Source organism: Trachurus trachurus (genome assembly GCF_905171665.1).
Source record: "Trachurus trachurus genome assembly, chromosome: 4".
NCBI classification, from domain to species: Eukaryota; Metazoa; Chordata; class Actinopteri; order Carangiformes; family Carangidae; genus Trachurus; species Trachurus trachurus.
The window spans coordinates 11,089,291-11,107,803 of NC_139898.1; the positions used below are offsets into that span (position 1 = coordinate 11,089,291).

General features: G+C 39.5%; 1 protein-coding gene across 1 annotated transcript in view; it reads left to right on the top strand.

Moving 5' to 3' along the window:
• Positions 1-3,384: 3,384 nt before the first annotated feature.
• Positions 3,385-18,513, top strand: part of naaladl2 (N-acetylated alpha-linked acidic dipeptidase like 2) — a gene marked incomplete at both ends in the record, with an annotated part of 363,400 nt that continues 348,271 nt past the window's right edge. Inside the window, 3 exons of the mRNA XM_083970485.1 lie at positions 3,385-3,553; positions 6,359-6,536; positions 10,544-10,705. Coding sequence (XP_083826611.1) covers positions 3,385-3,553; positions 6,359-6,536; positions 10,544-10,705 — 509 coding nt within the window. The remainder of the gene's footprint in view (positions 3,554-6,358; positions 6,537-10,543; positions 10,706-18,513) is intronic.

Genomic DNA, 18,513 nt, shown 5'->3' on the forward strand with positions numbered 1-18,513 from the left:
TTTAGAATCCCCTCTTTCAGAACATGATAGTTGCTGTAATTCCCATGTTCTGGGAAGTTTGGCAGTGGAGTCTGCAGAAATAAACATGTTTACAGTCAAAAACATAGTTTGGTCTCTGTGGCTGATTTCCCTGTCATTTACAGCTATACATGGGATGAATGTTTATACACATAACACCTTAGTTTAACTTTATTAGGGTTTATATTTCAACATAATTGAAGCTGTGCTGCTTTGAGTTGCAGGTGGGTAAGTTAGGTAAAGTCAGGTAGTACCAAGATGATGACAGCCGAACAGCTTAGTCTGAGCTTTACCCAAAAGAAGCATTATTGGTGACATAAAAATAGTTACAGTTAAAGGCTAGGGAGGCAGCTTTTTTTTGACAGTATTAGGCAAAAACTTACACACTAACCTTGGGGATAATGTAAATGAAGTGATGTGAAAAAAGATCAGACGTCTTCGTCTCCCCTAGGCTCTGTTTTCAGCCTGCAAAGAATCTACCCGTGACGGTTGATTTTGACCAATCACAGAGCAGCAGCCCTTATTCGTATTATTTGGACGTTTTAAAACGTAAGAAAGAGACGTTTTTTCTCTACTTGCTGCTCTGGCTGAGGGGATGAGAACCGTGTGGACTCAACTCAAAGCTTTTTTCTAGATTTCTGCCTCCCTTTCCTTTAATGGTGTGAAATCACATGGGAATCCTTTTAGTACATAGTATACACGTTGTTTTGTGTGTGTATCTAAACCTTCTAATTCCTTGTCTGTGAGTGAGTATGTTCTTCAAAGTTTAACTTTTTTTTCATGTTCTTCTCAGAAAGCAAGCTTGTATTTTTCTCGAAGTAAAAAATCTTAAACTTGTCAGTTTGACTGGAACAGGACATAAGGGTTAACAGTGTTTTGTTTTACACCTAGAGGTTATTGATTGGGCAGCTCATTTTCACATTCATAGTGGACTTGGATGATAGAGCATGTAAAAGGTACTGTTGAACTTGATGACATACAGACATTAGCTGGGAGGGTTTTTACAGCCGACACGCAAAATCACACAGGTTTAATGATGCTGATTAGGGGCTGTATTGAAGCCAGAGCTGGTTTAACAGGGCAAAACACAACGACACACGCACACACTCATTCACCCTCTCCCACTTCATGCCACACCCCTAAATTCATGAATTTATGTTGTGCACACACACAAAGACGCACAAATGCATAGAAACGCATATGCATAGATCCACTACTTGGCTTAACTTAAGTTCCTCCATCACATTAATGCGTGTAAATGCACCCTGTGCAGCACCCCGCGGTGCTTTTTGTCTTCATAATTATGTGCTGAGAGCCTGTGGTCAGTCACTTAGCCCAAGTAGCTTTTAACCACATTTATCACATTTCCCACTACATGCAGCACTAATGTAACATCCATTACATTGAATGAGCAGTCTTAAACTGACCCAAATGGCTGATACCAGGCTTTCAACACACACCGCCTGGTTTAGCTACAGATGGGTCTCGGTATGGATCTTAACTGTCAACATGCATTTTGCTAATTAAAAATACTTGGGTCAAATTGTAAGTGTATAGGAATGTAGTTACTACTGAGAACACTTAACATAGAATACATTTATCTTTCACATTTTCAAATCTTACAATGATCACATTTCTGAGATAAAACAAGAGTCACTTTTATGAGTATGTTGTTTTTTGGATGAAGCTCTGGATTGTAGGCCATGTAGGCCTAATTAATAATAAAAAATTAAGAAGAGGCTGGAGACTGAAGCAACATGGTGCCTGGTAGTGGCAACCACGGCAATTCAAGTGCCACTACCAGACGTCATGTTGACTGTTAACTTTGCTGCAGCCTCCAGCCCATGGATCTCTAGATCATAGATTCATGATCTAGATCCGTTCCCCCTTGGTCAGTGTCTCTCCTACTATTTTCCATGGAGCTCTGCCCCGTTTGAAAGAAGAAGGAAGCCCATAGGTGGAAAGACATAGAGATGTGGAATGTGTATCATAGAAGAGAAACACACATTTCAGGACTGCTGACTTGTATCATCAGAACAGACATGTCCTGTGATTTTCAGCCTCCTTTCATATTGAATAGAGGGGGGACAATTGACAGTAATATTCTCAGCTATCATGATGGAGGCTAAAAACATACTATTTACACAAAAGAGTGGGAAACAGAGTGTCGTTCCCGAATGTAAGGAATGAATGTCACAAAACATGAGTAGCTCTCAGCCATTATCATTTTGTTAAAGTAGTTCACTAAAGTAGTAGACACCGATTCCATGCTCTGGTCACCTTTGTTGCATCATCATCAACACCCTTCGTGGGGAGGCACTCATATGATTGGTTGTAAAGGAGTGAAACATCTGATTGACTGCAGACAATCCCCTCTTTGAAAAAATGCATCTGTGGATCCAGTCACATCAGGGGAGTCTCAAAACTAGCACACACAAATGCAGGGAATTTTACAAATTAGAAGCACTTTGTAAATGCAGGTTTGACAGTTTGTATCACTGTAACAACCTCCAAATATGTAATTAATGAGAATTACTTTTACATGTGTACATTTGTGAATTTGTATTGCACATATTTAAAACTAGAAATATTTGTGTGTGCATCACAAATGAAAATAAAAATAAATCTTATTTTTTAAGATTTTTTTTTTCCCCAAATACATTTGTGAATCCTTGTTTGTGCATTTATTAATTTCTGTGTGCATTTATTCATTTTGAGACTGTTCTAGCTCCATACCTCTGTTTGAACAATCACATTGCACATGAAAGCACTTTGAACAGGGCAATTTTACCCTATACCTGGTAACTGGCAATCCCAGTTACATTTCTGGAATCAAGAAATTCTGTTCAATTTCATAATTTTGATGGCCACTACAAAAATTCCAATTTTAAATATGTGCTACTTTTTTAAAACTAAAATCTGGATTATTGTCCATTGATTTTAGAACCAAGACAAGGGTTAAGTTGAGTGTTTAAACACATTGCTGTTTTAAAAACTTTATCTGATTACCATTGTTTGCGGTACGACAAATAGATTATCTTAGTGAAAATCTAAATGATATTGAAGGATACAATTCAGTTGCAAAGAAACCAGCTCATTACTACACTACCATGTAGAGGCTGTGCAGTTACCGTGTTCCTGCTCTTCTTTTCATAGGGATAAGCAGCAGTGTTTGAGGTATAGATTTCAAGTTATATATTAATATGGTACTTGATGGTCCTTTTGCCCTTGGTATGGGCATGGTGCGCTATGCCCCACCAAATTTGCCAGGAACAGTTTTAGTAAAGTCTGGATTAAATACAGACATAAACAAATATGGTAGCTATGTGAATGTAAATTTTGTGCATGTGTATTCCAGGTGACAATATGGCATACAGGAAGGTGTGTGACACCCAAGGTGGCCCACTGGTCAGTGAGGTTCTGCACTGCTCTGGAGGTCTGGATCTTGACTGGGACCTGGACAAGGAGGAGCTGCAGGAGCCAGGACCAAGCATGGACCGCATGCAGATGCAACATGTAGATTGCCAGAGATCAGGTTCGCTTTTTCCCACAATTCCCATTTCAGTCAAGGTATCTGCTGAAAGAGTGAAATAAAGCAAGACGTCCAAAGTGTCCATGGTTTACAGTCATTTTGAAAACAGCTGGGGAGCATTATTAGGCACTACACAGAGCGTAAAACCCCAGTAGCTGTTCTGAAATCACTGTGAACCTCGGCCTTGCATGGCTTACTGCTTTCATGAAATTAACTCTACATAGACTTGGTAATGTTTTATGAAGAGAATGGGTAGCAAAAGGGCAAAAAAACCAAACAAAACACATAAACAAACAAAAAGCATGATTTATTGATAACAAATACTCATTTCTCCCAATACAAAGCAATTAAGTTCTTCAGCATTAATTAGAATGATTGTGAGGTGACAGAGGTGCAGCATTACAAAAACACAGTGGACAGTGGACAATCTTGCTTTCCACAGTCAAAAGCAAGATTGGTGTGGTTATAAACATTTATCTAAACATCATCATTGATGAATAATGTTAGCCCTCCACTTAACATTTCTTTCTTTCTTTCTTTCTTTCTTTCTTTCTTTCTTTCTTTCTTTCTTTCTTTCTTTCTTTCTTTCTTTCTTTATGGTATTTGACTCTGGACCACTACATTTCAATTGAGTGCTGCCACGAGCAAAGATATTGCTCCACCATCCTCTCTTGCAGGGGCAATTTGCATCTCGGCTGAGGATCAGAAAGTTTTTGTATATTTCTGTTTTGCAAGCGGCAGCAACATCTAACATTTTAAAAAGTCTGGCACCGTAGTAATGATGTAATTCTATCACAGGTTTGTCTATGGAGTATTTTACAACAGCTTCAGTTGCAGTTAAGCCAATCACAATCAACCACACAATCCATTTTCTAATGTGTCTTTTGGGGAGCAGTTTTGTAATAAAATTAATTAAAAGCCTCCATTAACATAATGACCTGCAGATTCCAAATTTCACTTTCTCAGTTGCATTAGCAGCCAAACACAATTAATCCACAGTAGAAAATGACTATCTTTTGCAAAACTCTTTGTGTAGAAAGTAATTGTTATACACCATCCATTTTTACAACTCATAATACATGGAGATACATACTGCAGTGTCTCCCATTTAAACCAATCTGCTGTGATTATGAAGAGGTGATTAATTTGCTTTTCTAACAGGACAATTACACTCATTAAATGTAAATTAATACAGTCTGACTAATGTCATAACAGTAAGATGAGTTTGAATTATTTACAAAATATTTCTCACAACCATCATAATCAGAATTTTTATGTCCACTTTATATTACTACCATTTGCTGCTGAACATTATGTTAAATTAAATTATTTAATGTCTATGACAAACATCTGATTGAATGAACTGATTTTTTGTTTTGTTTTGTTTTTTTACAGCATCATACTAGGCTTTTGATGATCTAAAAAATATGGTCGACAGAAACTCTTACAAATTATTCAGAAACAACACTTCACTGTTAAAAAACAGTGTATTTAATGTAAGAAGTTTGCCACTGCCAGCAGCTGCAGAAGGGAGAAACTTCAAAAGTACCCTACAGCTACACTTGAGTTCCTCAGTTTTGAGTTGTGCCTGGAGTTCTGGAATAGTAGTTGTGTTCTATCCTCACAAATGCCTCCTGAAGCAAGCCGACTGATTGTTTGAAAACTAAACATTAAGTATTGACTTCATTTCCCATTTACAGTTTTCCCATTACACTTAGAGTTTTGTGTCTGTTAGCTATAGCCAACTCCACCTGTCTCTCTAGCAGACAAGATTATAGAGGCTGAGCTTACATTGATTTTTATATTTTGTTTTCTCTTGATCACTCATGATGATCATAGTATTGACATTTGTATTTTGACACACACATCACTGTGATCTTGGCGTAATCCATAATCTCCTCTGAGAGGTATCTGATTCACAAGACAAGGTGCTCAGTGTTGCATGAAGATGAGACATTGTCTGCAGCTTTAGTTGCTTCTCTGGTAACAGTTGTAGTTGTGGAGACGCTGGTTGGTATTGTCCAAGATGGCTGCATTTGAGTGAGTCCAGACCCCTGTCATACACAGACCTAGGCGTTTAACTAGCTCCCCTGCTCCAGAAGACTGCGATGTAAAAAAAAAAAATACACTCAACACCACTGACTGATAAAACATGTGCAGCATTTCACTGCAGATTTCAAAGGCCCTGAGCTTCCTGAGCCAGATCTTCCCCTTCTAGTAGATACAGCTTGGTGTTTTTAAGTGTGCACCATCTCAATGTCCTTCCCTCGTGTGGCCTTCTTTGTACTGTATGGCTGATGAAGGCTTAGATGTTACTGGAGATCCAAGGCAGTGAGAAGTCTTTGCTTGTATATCATAATCCATACAGTAGTTATGTTGTCCATGGTGCATTCAGTCTTTTTGACAAGGTCAGTGTCCTTATCATTTTTCTGTGATCCCAACAATACAACAATTTGCTGCTGCCTGTGTCGGGAGCTTTCTCACTGGTCAGTGATAATATGTGATTAACTGGCACCATAATCGATCTACCCCTTTGAGGAAAAACTGTGCCATTGTAAGAGCCTGCATTACCATTATGTGAGATGTCTGCTGTTGTTGTGATTGACAAAATAGAGAAATAGAGAAATCTTCTGTCATGCTACCAAATCTTTGTGGCAGTACTTACAGATAAACACTTTACCAAACAAGTTGACCTTGTCTGTTGACAATGAATATCTGTACTTAACTGTTCAGTGGTTGTGACATTTCAGTTAAACCCATTTGAAAATTAAATCTATTTTAAATTGTTTTCATTGTTATTACTTGCAGGGTGTTCAGATCCTGGCCCTGATCCTGACCCTGAGCTGATGGAGCCTATCCAGCCATCAGTTTCAGTTTCGCCACATGGACGGTTTGAGCGACTCCAAGAAGATCCCAACTACATCTCTCACTTCACAAGGGCTCCTGCCCTTAAAGGTCAACGGAGACTCCACTGCTTCCTGCTTAGGTAATTTCAGGGCTGCTGACATAGCCTGCCTATAGAGGTCAAGAGATTCTTTGTTACAGGTATGGAGGTCATGAAACATGTTCATGGCCAGGAATGTTTTACAAACATTTCAAAAACAATATTCCAAGTGTTTCACACAGCCAGAACTTGTTAATAAGTTAAAATACACAAACAAATAGAGAAAACACAACAATTGGAGTCAATAACTTGTTCAATAAAACACATAAACATAGCCCAGACCACAGGTATTTGGACAGTTACTCTTTTTTTTTTTTTTTTTTTTTGGGGGGGGGGCATTGTCACATTGGTTATGAATTAAGATAAAAGCACAAATCTTATGGATGACTGGGTAATTTGTTTAGTAACTCCTTTATGACCGTGCATCAATTCAAAATTATGTGTCAGGTTGTAGGAAACATTTCCTTGACAATGATTAAATGAAGACGTCATGATAATCAAAAGAACAAACAAACACCGTTTGGCGCATATTGGCAGCCAGGCTTCTGTCAGTCTGCCCCAGCTGTGGCTACACACGTAGCTTACCACCACCAGGTGTGAATGTGGTATGAATGAATAATGGTTTCTGTAAAGCACTTTGGGTGTTGGGAAAAGCGCTATATAAATGTAATCCATTATTGTTATTATTATTAAAAAAAACATGTTGGATCTGTGTTAAAGCTCAGTAGCCCATTAGCAGTATGACTGGTAATGGAACTGGCATTAACGATGATTTCACTGATGACGGAAAGATGAATATAGTCAGTGTTTCCCACATGATTTCAGGAGACCATGGCGCGACCGGGGCCGCCACACTCTCGTTAATTAAAGCAGAAGTAAGCAATCCGGTTGTTTTGGCTAACTTCTTGTCAGCCAATGGAGTTAGCAGCCCCCGCCCTCGTCCCTACGTCACCACATTCACGCGCATCCCTTGGCTGCACACACAGAGAGGACCGCCCCTTTATGCCGTTCTCTCTCCTTATCGGATAAAGGTTGTAGGATACAAGGAAAGTTTTCTCCTCGGCTTACAGCAGGGCAGAGTGACTGACAGACCCGTGTTTCAGACCAAACACTCTATATAAGTGATTGCTGTCTGAAGATATAACTATTTAAGACTTATATTAACACAAACATTCCGCTTACTTCTGCTTTAATGGGAAACACTGGCACAAACATCTGTGTGTTCTGATTCAGTAAAATCCATCAAAACTCACTGGATCTCTCAATTCAGTTATCATTCAACAGGATAATGATCCAAAACATACAGCCAAAACCAAAGAGGTTTTAGGACAAAGAGGTTGAATATTTTGACTGTCCAAATAAATCTCAATCTGATCTGTATTGCACTTTCTGAGGATCAGATTTCAGAGATCCCATAATAACCAAGAGCTTAAGGTGGCTGCATTGAAGGCCTGGGTGGGTGGGGGGGGGGGGGCTGTATCACCAGTGAAGATGCAAAGTGTAAGCTGATGCCTCTGATTCAAAGGCTTTATGTTGCTTGGAGAGAGTAAAGGGATGGCATCATAATCATCGTAACAGATGGGTTGCTCTCACTTCACACATCACATAGACCCCAGAGCAACTGCTCCTCTACCTTCTGAGGACACAGGTTGAACACACACTAGACCCCCTGCAGTCTGCCTATAAGGAACATATTGAAGCAGATGATGCTATCTTTTTTGCTCCACCATGCCCAATACTTATTATATCACCCTACTTTACATATTCTTTGATTTTTCAAGTACCTCTAACATCATCCAGTCCCATGAAATTTAAAGACAAGCTGGAAGGGACATGGCCATATACCTGTTTCATAATGTGGATTACCTGACTAAAAAAGACCTTAGCATGTCATGAAAGTCACTGGGATGAATGAAAGGCAAGCCTGATGTTTCTCTTTCACTCGCTCACTCTTGATCGGCACATAAACAAATGTTATATGAAAATCGAAAATAGTGAGAAAAAAACAGACGCGCTGATCTCCGCATAGCGCTCTTTCTCCGTTATTGGCGTTCACACACACACACACACACAGAGAGAGAGAGAGAGAGAGAGAGAGAGAGAGAGAGAGAGAGAGAGAGAGAGAGAGTGTGCATGCATGACAGCAGTGCGCGGTAAAAGTGAAACTTATATGGTCCGATCAACCCCCCCCCCGTCGGTTGGACGAACCTGCCACAGTCTGCTTCATGCGTCCCTGATATTAATAATTGAATTGGAAATTATGTGAATGGAAATCCTTGCCTCATGTCCTCAACGCTGGCACCACATATAATTTCAATTTGACACAGGTACTTGACCAAGCCTCTTCTCATGTCAGTGTCAAGCCTGTATGTGTCTGTCAATCCCTTCTTTGTCATCAAACTGTACCACAGACTGTAAAAGTGAGACCAGAGTACCTCTAGCACACTACCAGACACCCAGCCAATTGACACAGCACTTGTGAGAAGTCAAGATGCGGATGATGCACATAGACGTTGAGCCACTAGCCCAACACTAACACTGACTCAGCCGCTATGAAACGGCAATAGCAGCCTATCACATGTTAACCTGCACATCAAGCACTACCTCACTTTTGAGGTGTCGAGAGGTACCTCAATGACTCTCTTGGTCAGAACTCATTGTTGACCAGGGTTTTTTCGGGCCAAAATTTGGGCTGAGGCAGCCGTGCGCAGGGGCGTGGGGGGGTGGGGTGGAACTCACGCCCGGACTGCGAAGGAGGCTCAACATGGCCAGGCTTTGTGTTCATGTTCCAGCTAAACAAAACCTCAAGTCCCGGTCCGAGTTAACACGGTACTACGAAGCTGGTTATCAACTTGGTTTGTCAAGTCCGGCTCTCTGCTTCATGCTCTGTGCGCGTTCACATTAAAGGAGGCGTTTGGCGTCATATGATTCTACTACCTCATGAAATGGAGCGACGGGCTGATTTCAGCCAAGAGGAGCAGGTTGTTTTGATGGAGAGTACGAGCGATACAAAAAAGCCTGATCACAGCCTGAAGCAACATAACAGTGTTGCTGCAAATATGACAAGAGAGGAGGCTGCTTTTAATTTCTGACAGCTGAACATTGTGCTACTTTTAAATATGAAGCTTTATCCATTTAAACTAAATAAACTAAAGCAACAACAACTCTCATTTTTAAATTGTATTTTATTGTTTTCATATATTTCACTGATCGCAATTATGGAATGTGAGTGTGTGTTTTATTGAAAGCAAGACTGGTGTGCGTATCAAAATAGGTTAGGCTACAGACTTACAGTATGTTTTTTAGGTGCTGTGGCTGCAAGCAAATCTCATATTGTCTCTGTACAAAGACAACAAAGACCTTTTAAAATGTGAAAACAGCGGAGACCTATTCAAGATTTGCGTTTGCGTTTGGGCAACACTGATAACAGGCGATCGGAACATCGGAATTAGCCTATTCATGGCCACATTAGGTGAAATTATTAACTTTACCGATTATCTGATTATCTGTCCTGCTGCGAGTCTAATAGCCTATATAGCTCCGGACGCTCAGCTCAACAGGTGAGCAGCGTATTCCCTCAGCTGAACATCTGTAGGCGGAGACGCTCAGAGAGAAAGTAAACAGCAGCGGATCAGTGCAATCTCTCCCTGCGGTCCAACGCTCCATTCTGATCCAGCTCCACTGGACTTTCAAAGTAAAGGTGACGCCAGCTGTAAATAGTGAAACAGCAGCGCTTTTATAGCCGATTTTAGGATGAAACTCTGAACATAACCTGGTTGGGGCCAGGTTATGAGCTAAGCATAAGTTACCATGGTGATCTAGTCGGGTGAGAGCCACCTCAAAATGTATAATGCAGAAAAAACCCTGTTGACCTTGGGAATAGCAGACGGAAAGGTTCGATCTCAAAGTCTACTTTCTAACTTTTTACAGGGCATTTTATTAGCTTTTTTCCAGAAGGTAGATAAACTAAATCTGATGGGGATTAATTGATCGGAAACAAGCAACATCATGTCTTGATTAATTTCTGACCTTTTACTCTTTCTTTACAGGTACTTCCTGGCAGCAGTGGGTCTTTTTGTCCTGGGTCTCCTGATTGGCTGGTTCACTCACACGCCAACCGTCAAACCGTCTGTCCCCCCAGTGGATAGCTCTGACCTACTGGAGGAGCTGCTGAAAAGAATTACAGCCGACAAGATAGACGCTCTGCAGAGGTAAGATCCCGACTCACACTGAAACTTTAAAAAGCAAAAAGTCAAATTTGGCTGTGGGCATAAAGTGGAAACAAAGGCAGACACTCACTTGGATATTATTTTCAACCTGCTTTGCAGAGACAGAATGGTGCTTAGTAACTGCAAAGATTTGTCATTTGCTGTGCGAACTGATTGAATTGTTTCAATTTAGTCTTTTAAGAGGAAGCAGATCGAGCAACACAATGTGTGGTGCATTGGTTTACCATATTTCAAAAGGGCAAGTGATTAAAATAGGTTGAATAGAGCAATTTGTTTTCTTCTGCAACTGTAGTTGTTGTGTAGTGTTATTGTCATCTAAAAAAAAAACTACTTAAACTTAAACGACATGCAAGATTGTTCCTTAATGAGAGGAGGTAAAGTTAAATATATATACATTTAGTTAGTATGCAGTCAAGACTGTAATCAATAGAAAGCACATTGGGTGTTTAAACACTTCAAATAACCAAATTTTACAATCACATCTTATATTTCTATATACCCAAATGACCCTTCGTGCATCGAGACCACTGGCATAGCCACGGGTGTGCCAGGGTGTGCCAGTGCCACCCACAGAGGAAGCTGGCACACCCAAAAATTTGATGCATTTATTGTTTTTGTTATAGTCTATAGCTACTAACATGTTATCGATCAGTCAATACATCTGTAAAAATTGCCGCCAGGTGATGCGTTGCGACACCTGCACCGGCTCGCGGAGAATCTGGACTAATGGAATAATTAACGAGTTCAAGGCCAAGCCACGCCGTCTTGCCCTTTAAATTGAGAGCTGCGCAGTGCACGCACAGGTACAGTACACTCTGCTGCTTTGCGATATAAAACCATCAGGCCAAGTTGTTACATAATCATATGTGATGAATGATGAGCCCACTAGTTGTGTTCAGATGTTGATCATGCGATCAAAGTCATTTAAGCGCCGTTACGCACGCCGCACCTCTCTCGTCCAGTGCGCTCCTCTCCTCTCCTCCCTCTCCAGTACCTGGCTGCTCAGCTCTGGGACCGGGGCTGAGAGACGTCACCGCTGCCTTCACTCCGTCCGTGATCCCTCTGGTCAGCGCGTTTAGATCCGAGTGTGGCCTGAGTGTCCCACCTGAGCTCTGTGCCATAGTGCGCAGCTCCAGCTCAATGAATGACAGCTGGTCTCCCAGTTACCTGCTCAGCTGCTGCTCAACACTGATCAGAGCAGCTATCCCTCGTTTGCTGAGGTTTTATTATGAACTAAAATCTTCTTTTGTTCTTTGCCGCATAGGCCTATATCTCCCCATCTTCTCTTCACTTCATCTCTTCTCTTCTTGTTCTACCAACCACATTTTTACTTTCTCATAGATAATCTCCCACGTTTCTTATGCTGCAGCTCCACAATAAGTTTATTTGTCCCTCTCTCTATTAATGCGTCGGATCAAATTTTTATTCTGCGTTTGTATCCATCCAGCTCTCTGTCCACACTCTCCATAGCGGAAACGATTACGCGCAAAACCCTCATTTAAATAGGCTACTGCGGTTTGCGCGTGTTATCATTTAGCGTGTTACTCTTAGTAGACCACCTATTGTGTGTGCGCTAACCAGACACGCAAAAGTGTGTTTTTTTATGACTTTGTTATTGATTTATTTGAGCACGTTATATGTGTGAATGTTTAGACCTGTTGTACTGTTGACTATAAGAGCAGTTACTAAGCAGTTTTTTTTTTACTCAGCGTTGCATATAGATTAGAAGATAAGTATGATCATACAGGCTTGCCATGATGCCACTGTTAAACCCAGGTTATTATGTGCAGTCAGTGTCTGATGCTAGTTAAAGGCCTATGGCTTGTTGAGAGCGAATAACACATGGTTTGTTATTACTGATGAGAATGCACACAACATATAATGTTGGAATTCTTTTGAATATTTATGGAGGTGTAACGCTCAGTTTGTTGAAAATAAATTTGGCACACCCAGTCTTTGCAGGTGCACACCCAATGTCTTTTTTCTGGCTACGCCACTGATCGAGACATTAAGATGCGCCAAAATAGGTAGGTGCACAGAGGGCCTAATCTGGACACAACTCTTACACACAAGCAGAGTGAGCAGAACATGCATGTAGAAGCTGTGGTCATTTGGGTTCAACGTTTCAAAACACCTTCAGACTTTGGAGTTTCTTTGTCACATGTTGTACAATGTGGTCATGTGTCATGGACATCTCCTGAATGTGGCTATGTAGAGAAGCTTCATTCTTACTACCAGGAAAAACCTCCACACTGTTTCAAATTCATCACTTAGATTTGTCCAGGTTTCATAATGACTGGAGGATTTATTCATAATTCTCATCATATAACACAAAATATTTTTTTACTCAGATTCAAGCCATACTTCCCTGTTGAGCTGTCACTGATCAGTCAAAATACTGATCAACTGACCTCAAATAGAGTTTAACTCTGTGTAAAACACTGCACAATATAGTATTAATACACAAAGGTGGAAGCGCACTTGGCTTTTAAAAGGAAAGGGAGATGTGCAACCATTTTGAACTGCGCACCTGGGGCAGCAACTGTTTTTTTTATTTTTTTATTTTTTATTTATGGCTGCTGACAGAAGAAATAGACATAGAAACACCCTAAATGCACTTGTGCCATTTGCTTTATACCATGTGCTTTGGACCATGAAAATAGAGTCTAAAATGTCCAGCTTTGACAATGGAGCCTGATGTTCACATTCTGCTACTAACAGTCAGTGTTTGATTCGTGCGACCTTATGAATTTGACACCAGAGAGCATGCTCTGCAACCTGTCTGCTGCCTTTAATTTTTGGAACTGTCAACACAACCTTTCCTTAACCTGAACCCCACACGTCTTAAGTTCATCTTGACCTGACCAAACATTAATCACAGAGACAATATCTCTCTGATCTCTTTACTTGTAATCTCATTCATTCCCAGACCTAAACAGACATACTCCTTTTTATCCCTGACGATGATCTGTCGAACTTTAAAAGCACTTTTTGTTCCCTTAACCAAGACAGAAAGACAGCGTGTGAAAAGAGTAGAGGATTTTAGAGAGAAGTTGTTAGAGGAAAAAAACCCAAACCCATGCTGTTGATGAAGTTTAATGGATGTTCAATGAAGGTAACAGAGAGTACAGTATGAAAACACCACATCTAATATCACCATTATTAATAGTCTGACCTGTGAGTGATGATTTATTTTTATCTGAAGAAGAAAGGAAAGAGAAAAATGGTAGAATAGTAGAGAAAAAACAGAAAACGAGATAAAGACTCTCAACTAGGTAGAAAACCTTTTTTTTTTTTAACTGATACAAACCTCGATCAACCTGAACGCTGCCTTCTCCAAGCCAAGGGATCATGGGATGCCTGGGTGTATGTGTCTCTGTGAGATAACTGGCTTTGCCACTGAACTGAGACAATCATGTCACCATGGTTTCTCTCTGAGTTTCCCATGCTTTTCCTTATTTATTTTCTCACATTTACATTTCAGTGTGCTAGAATCATCCCCACCCACTCATCCATAACCACCAAAGAACCACACACACTGCATCGCTACCATCTGCGACAATGATGGAGTGTTTGTTTTCTGTTGGTGGATGACAATGAGTGGGTTACTAATGAAATTAAATGGATATTTTCTCCACCTGCTAGTCCTCACTTAATTAATATATCATTTGGTGTAAGTCATTTATCTCTGACCTCTGTTTAACCTGCACAATAGACCAGCATAAAATATAACAACATACAGTATACAGCCCTATATTATCTTATACCTTAGAATTGCTGTGGTCAGTAGTTCACCCACGCTGAAGGCTACAGTAAGCTATATTTATTGATTTTATGCATTAGAGGCTATTTCAAATAGAAACATTTGAGTCAATCAGTATTATGAGGTCATGTTACAGTTGCCATCTGACCTCAACAGACCTTGTTCTCATTGTGCTGTGAAGGAGAAAAGACACTGAAATAACCTCAGTCAAAAAAAACATAGAATGGAGCAGTCATGTCTCTGACAAATGTGAAATCACATGCAACTAATTTGAGACAGCGAGTTACAAGCAGTGGCATCATTTATTGGTCTGAATAGTGTGGGGAGAACATACAAATTATGTTCACAAAATACTTGACTTGGGGCTCGGGTGACTCGCTCTCCAAAAAAAAAAAAAAGCTTATAGTGTATTGTTTCCTTTTAGATGAGTCCAGGGCAACATAAGCATTTGCATTACCTGGGGAACAGTGTAAATCAGAAATAAAAGCCTCTTTCTAATACAAGACCTAAACTAAATTCCTCTTGGCAATTAAAGTAAATAAAGTGTGTGTGTGTTGAGCGTGAATTTGATAATTTACATTGGACTAAAACCATGCTCACACTATAGAAGTTTAAGAAATTGTATCTAAAGAGCACACACTAAAAGGTATAAATAAGATCATTTTACCAGATTGAGCAATCAGGTAATGATTCACCTCCTCTGGTGAACTCACACTAAAGCAGATGTAAACAAAATGGAGACTGTGGTAGAGATAACAAGATTACTAACATTTTGACTGAGAAACAAACAAAAACAGTCTTAATTAGTCTGGGTGAAGAGAAATAATCGTGGTGATGCAGTTCACACAGACGAGATTTCAGTTTTAATATCTGTCTACAGTGCTGTGTTGGCTAACCTTAGCCTCAAATTAGCTCCTAGCCCCTATTTTTGCTGTTGCTTGGTAACACCTGCTTTTGAACTGACATAATCATAATTATAATGGTTCTAGTGTAAAGTGTGAATACCACATGTTTGATACCATTAAGTGGCACTGATGGGTCTGCAAATCATTCAGAAGACATGATCAGTTTATGTGGGCTGAACATCAGCACAGACCATGGTTCAGGACTAGGATTCCGCTCCTGTAGGGAGGGGTGAGTTTGGGTTAATCAGACTAAAAATCTCTAGTTTAAGCCCAACTTCACGAGTGATTCAGCTGTTGGACAAATCTGTAAGGTCTTGGTTATTCTGGCTCGTGGATACATACATAGACAGTTGTGGACATTGATGTAAAGTTGTTCTGTTCTCTTTTTCCCTATCTATACTCATCTTGGAGTCTACTTTGAAGATCCATTCCATTCACGGTGAAGAGTATAGATTGTTGTTTATGTAGTCCACACATGCTACAAATCAAATTAAACATGCACAGGAAGATGCTATAGCGAGGGTAGCAGTGGAGCCTCTCTTCAAACTCAGCATCCAGATTTGTTTCCCAGCTCATGTGCAGTCAGTAGCACTTGGTGGAGAGAATGCACAGTTGGTACTCTTGTATCCCAGTGGACATAACACACCAGAGCCTCACGTAACATGACCTGTCCCTCTGATGACAAAATGTACATTATGCAGACTCCCTTTCATTAATCTTATAACCAAAGGAGGCCAAGTTGTGGAACTCCATCCCTATGCATCTCAAACAACCAACATGTGTTTCAGCTTTGAACTAACTTCTCACACACTTTTACAGAAATGCCTTCCAATTACTGTATGTATAATACAAAATTATAGTTCCCAAATGAAGATCTTGAAGGGGAGTAAATGCTTGACATTTGTCATAAATAGCACAAACCCAAAGATACAGTTCAATCCAATTTAAAACACATCCTTCTTTTTGAGATCAAGCAAATCAGTTTAACAAATAATAAAACACTAATCTGCTTTGTCCACAAATGTTGTGTGCAAATTTAAGGACATTTTGAAAACAAATAATGTGATGTGTAGGGACTTCTCTTCTTCAAATTTTCCAATGGGTTCATTCTTTTGTTGTCATTGTCCGTTTGTATGTGCATAACTGCAGTTTTTAGCCTGACAATTATTTAAATCGCTCAGGAAATAGTCTAATGAAGCTCCCACAACTATGGTACCTTTTTTTGAGACAGTGGCTGACAAATTGAGGGCGATATGTGAGTGTTAATTAAATATTGTTTGTTTTGTGGTATTCTCTCACATTAAGTGATTGATGGATGACCAGCTCGATATTCAACATATAACAGTCAACATGCGTATTTGTCTTGTATTGTGGACCAAAGACATACACCACTGTTTTTCCTCAATAAGGGAGTCGAGGCAAAAGAAATATATACAGTATTTTTTTTTCTTACTTGCCACTGTAGAAACTTTATACAAGCAATTCTTTTTAAATTTACACTTCAAAGAGGTGTGTAAGCATGCAAAGCTACTTTGAGAGAAAGTGGATTAAGTTCAAATCCCTAGAAGATGGTTTCCCACTGCTAGTACTGTATCTTAGTCTTTCTGATACTTATCTCTCCTGCTAATTGTACTACTGTAATATATTCAACTGTCACAGCTGGAGAGAAGACCCCTCTATTGTTTACTTTTTTTTCTTTTCTTTTTTCTCTGTGCAAAGAGAATTTAGTTAGAGCATTTTTGTTTTTGTCTGAGAGAGGTATGGTAATCCTGGAGATGTAGTTTTTAACCCCTGGCCTTTAATTAGTGCTGATTCAAACTGGATGATGTCTCTGGTTGTTTCTCCAGTGATACTTCATCTGGCAGATATGGATTTTGCTGTGCTAGCATCAGGATAACAAATGTCATGGAATATTATCATGCTGTGCATTCGTCATCTGTTCCCTCAGCATTCTTTATTTATATAAAGACATTTCGCTACAAATGAAGCACAACATGGACCAGTCATTTAACAGTGAAATAGGTTATGGACTTGCATGTTAACTAATTGCTCATCTACTGTGTGTGTGTGTGTGTGTGTGTGTGTGTGTGTGTGTGTGTGTGTGTGTGTGTGTGTGTGTGTGTGTGTGTGTGTGTGTGTGTGTGTGTGTGTGTGTGTGTGTGTGTGTGTGTGTGTGTGTATCTAAGAAATGTCTGCACCTGAATCATATAATAACTTTAAATTAGGTTAGGTTTTGGATTACCACAGTTTCAATCTCAAAACAGGTGACAGTAATTAAGACTGCTGGAAACAATAAATCTACTAACGGCTACTTTATTTATTTGTCTAATATCTTAGAAAAACGTTTTTCAACATTTTTAATGATCATTTGATTTTAAATCATTTGTATAACATTGAGAAAAAAAACGTGCAAAAATTGACAAAGCACTCACCTTGTGCTCTTATTATTATTACCATTGACATTTACAGACCTTTTATTTGTTTGTCTTTTTTTTTTTTTTTACTCAATAAGAGCTTGTCTTTCACTCGCTTGACCTAAGGTGGTCTCCTTCCTCTCCCTCTTCAGCAGGTAGCACTATGGTCAGCACTCATTGGCTGTAAACATTGTACCGGTTAAATGTACAGAATATATGAGGCAAATAAACCTAGAAAATGGCATTGACATTGAAAATTACTGAGCACTTGTTATGTAAAAATTTGAAAAAAAAATAGTAATTAAAAAATCACATTGTAAGTGGTAAAGTAACATTCATTTTCCAGTTAATGCTCTTTTGTTTGCTTACAGCTATATTAATAGACTATAACCTTGGTTACATAAAGAATTATTTGTGTAAAATAGACACAGACTTGAATACTGTTTTTTTGTCCCCTGTGCCTGTTTTCTTTTCTTTTCTTTTTTCTTCCTCTTCTTTGTGTGTGTGTGATGTGGGAGCCATTGTCAATGTAACATTGTGGCAGTAACACTGTGTTTGGTGTTCCCTATAACATCAAGACTGTGAATAGCAATATGATGCCGAAAGGATGAATACAAATCCACGGCATAATAAGTAAGACAGCAGCAGAACTGAGACATTATGCAATTTGCAGCTGTTATATTTAAATTATTCTAACATTCAATGTCC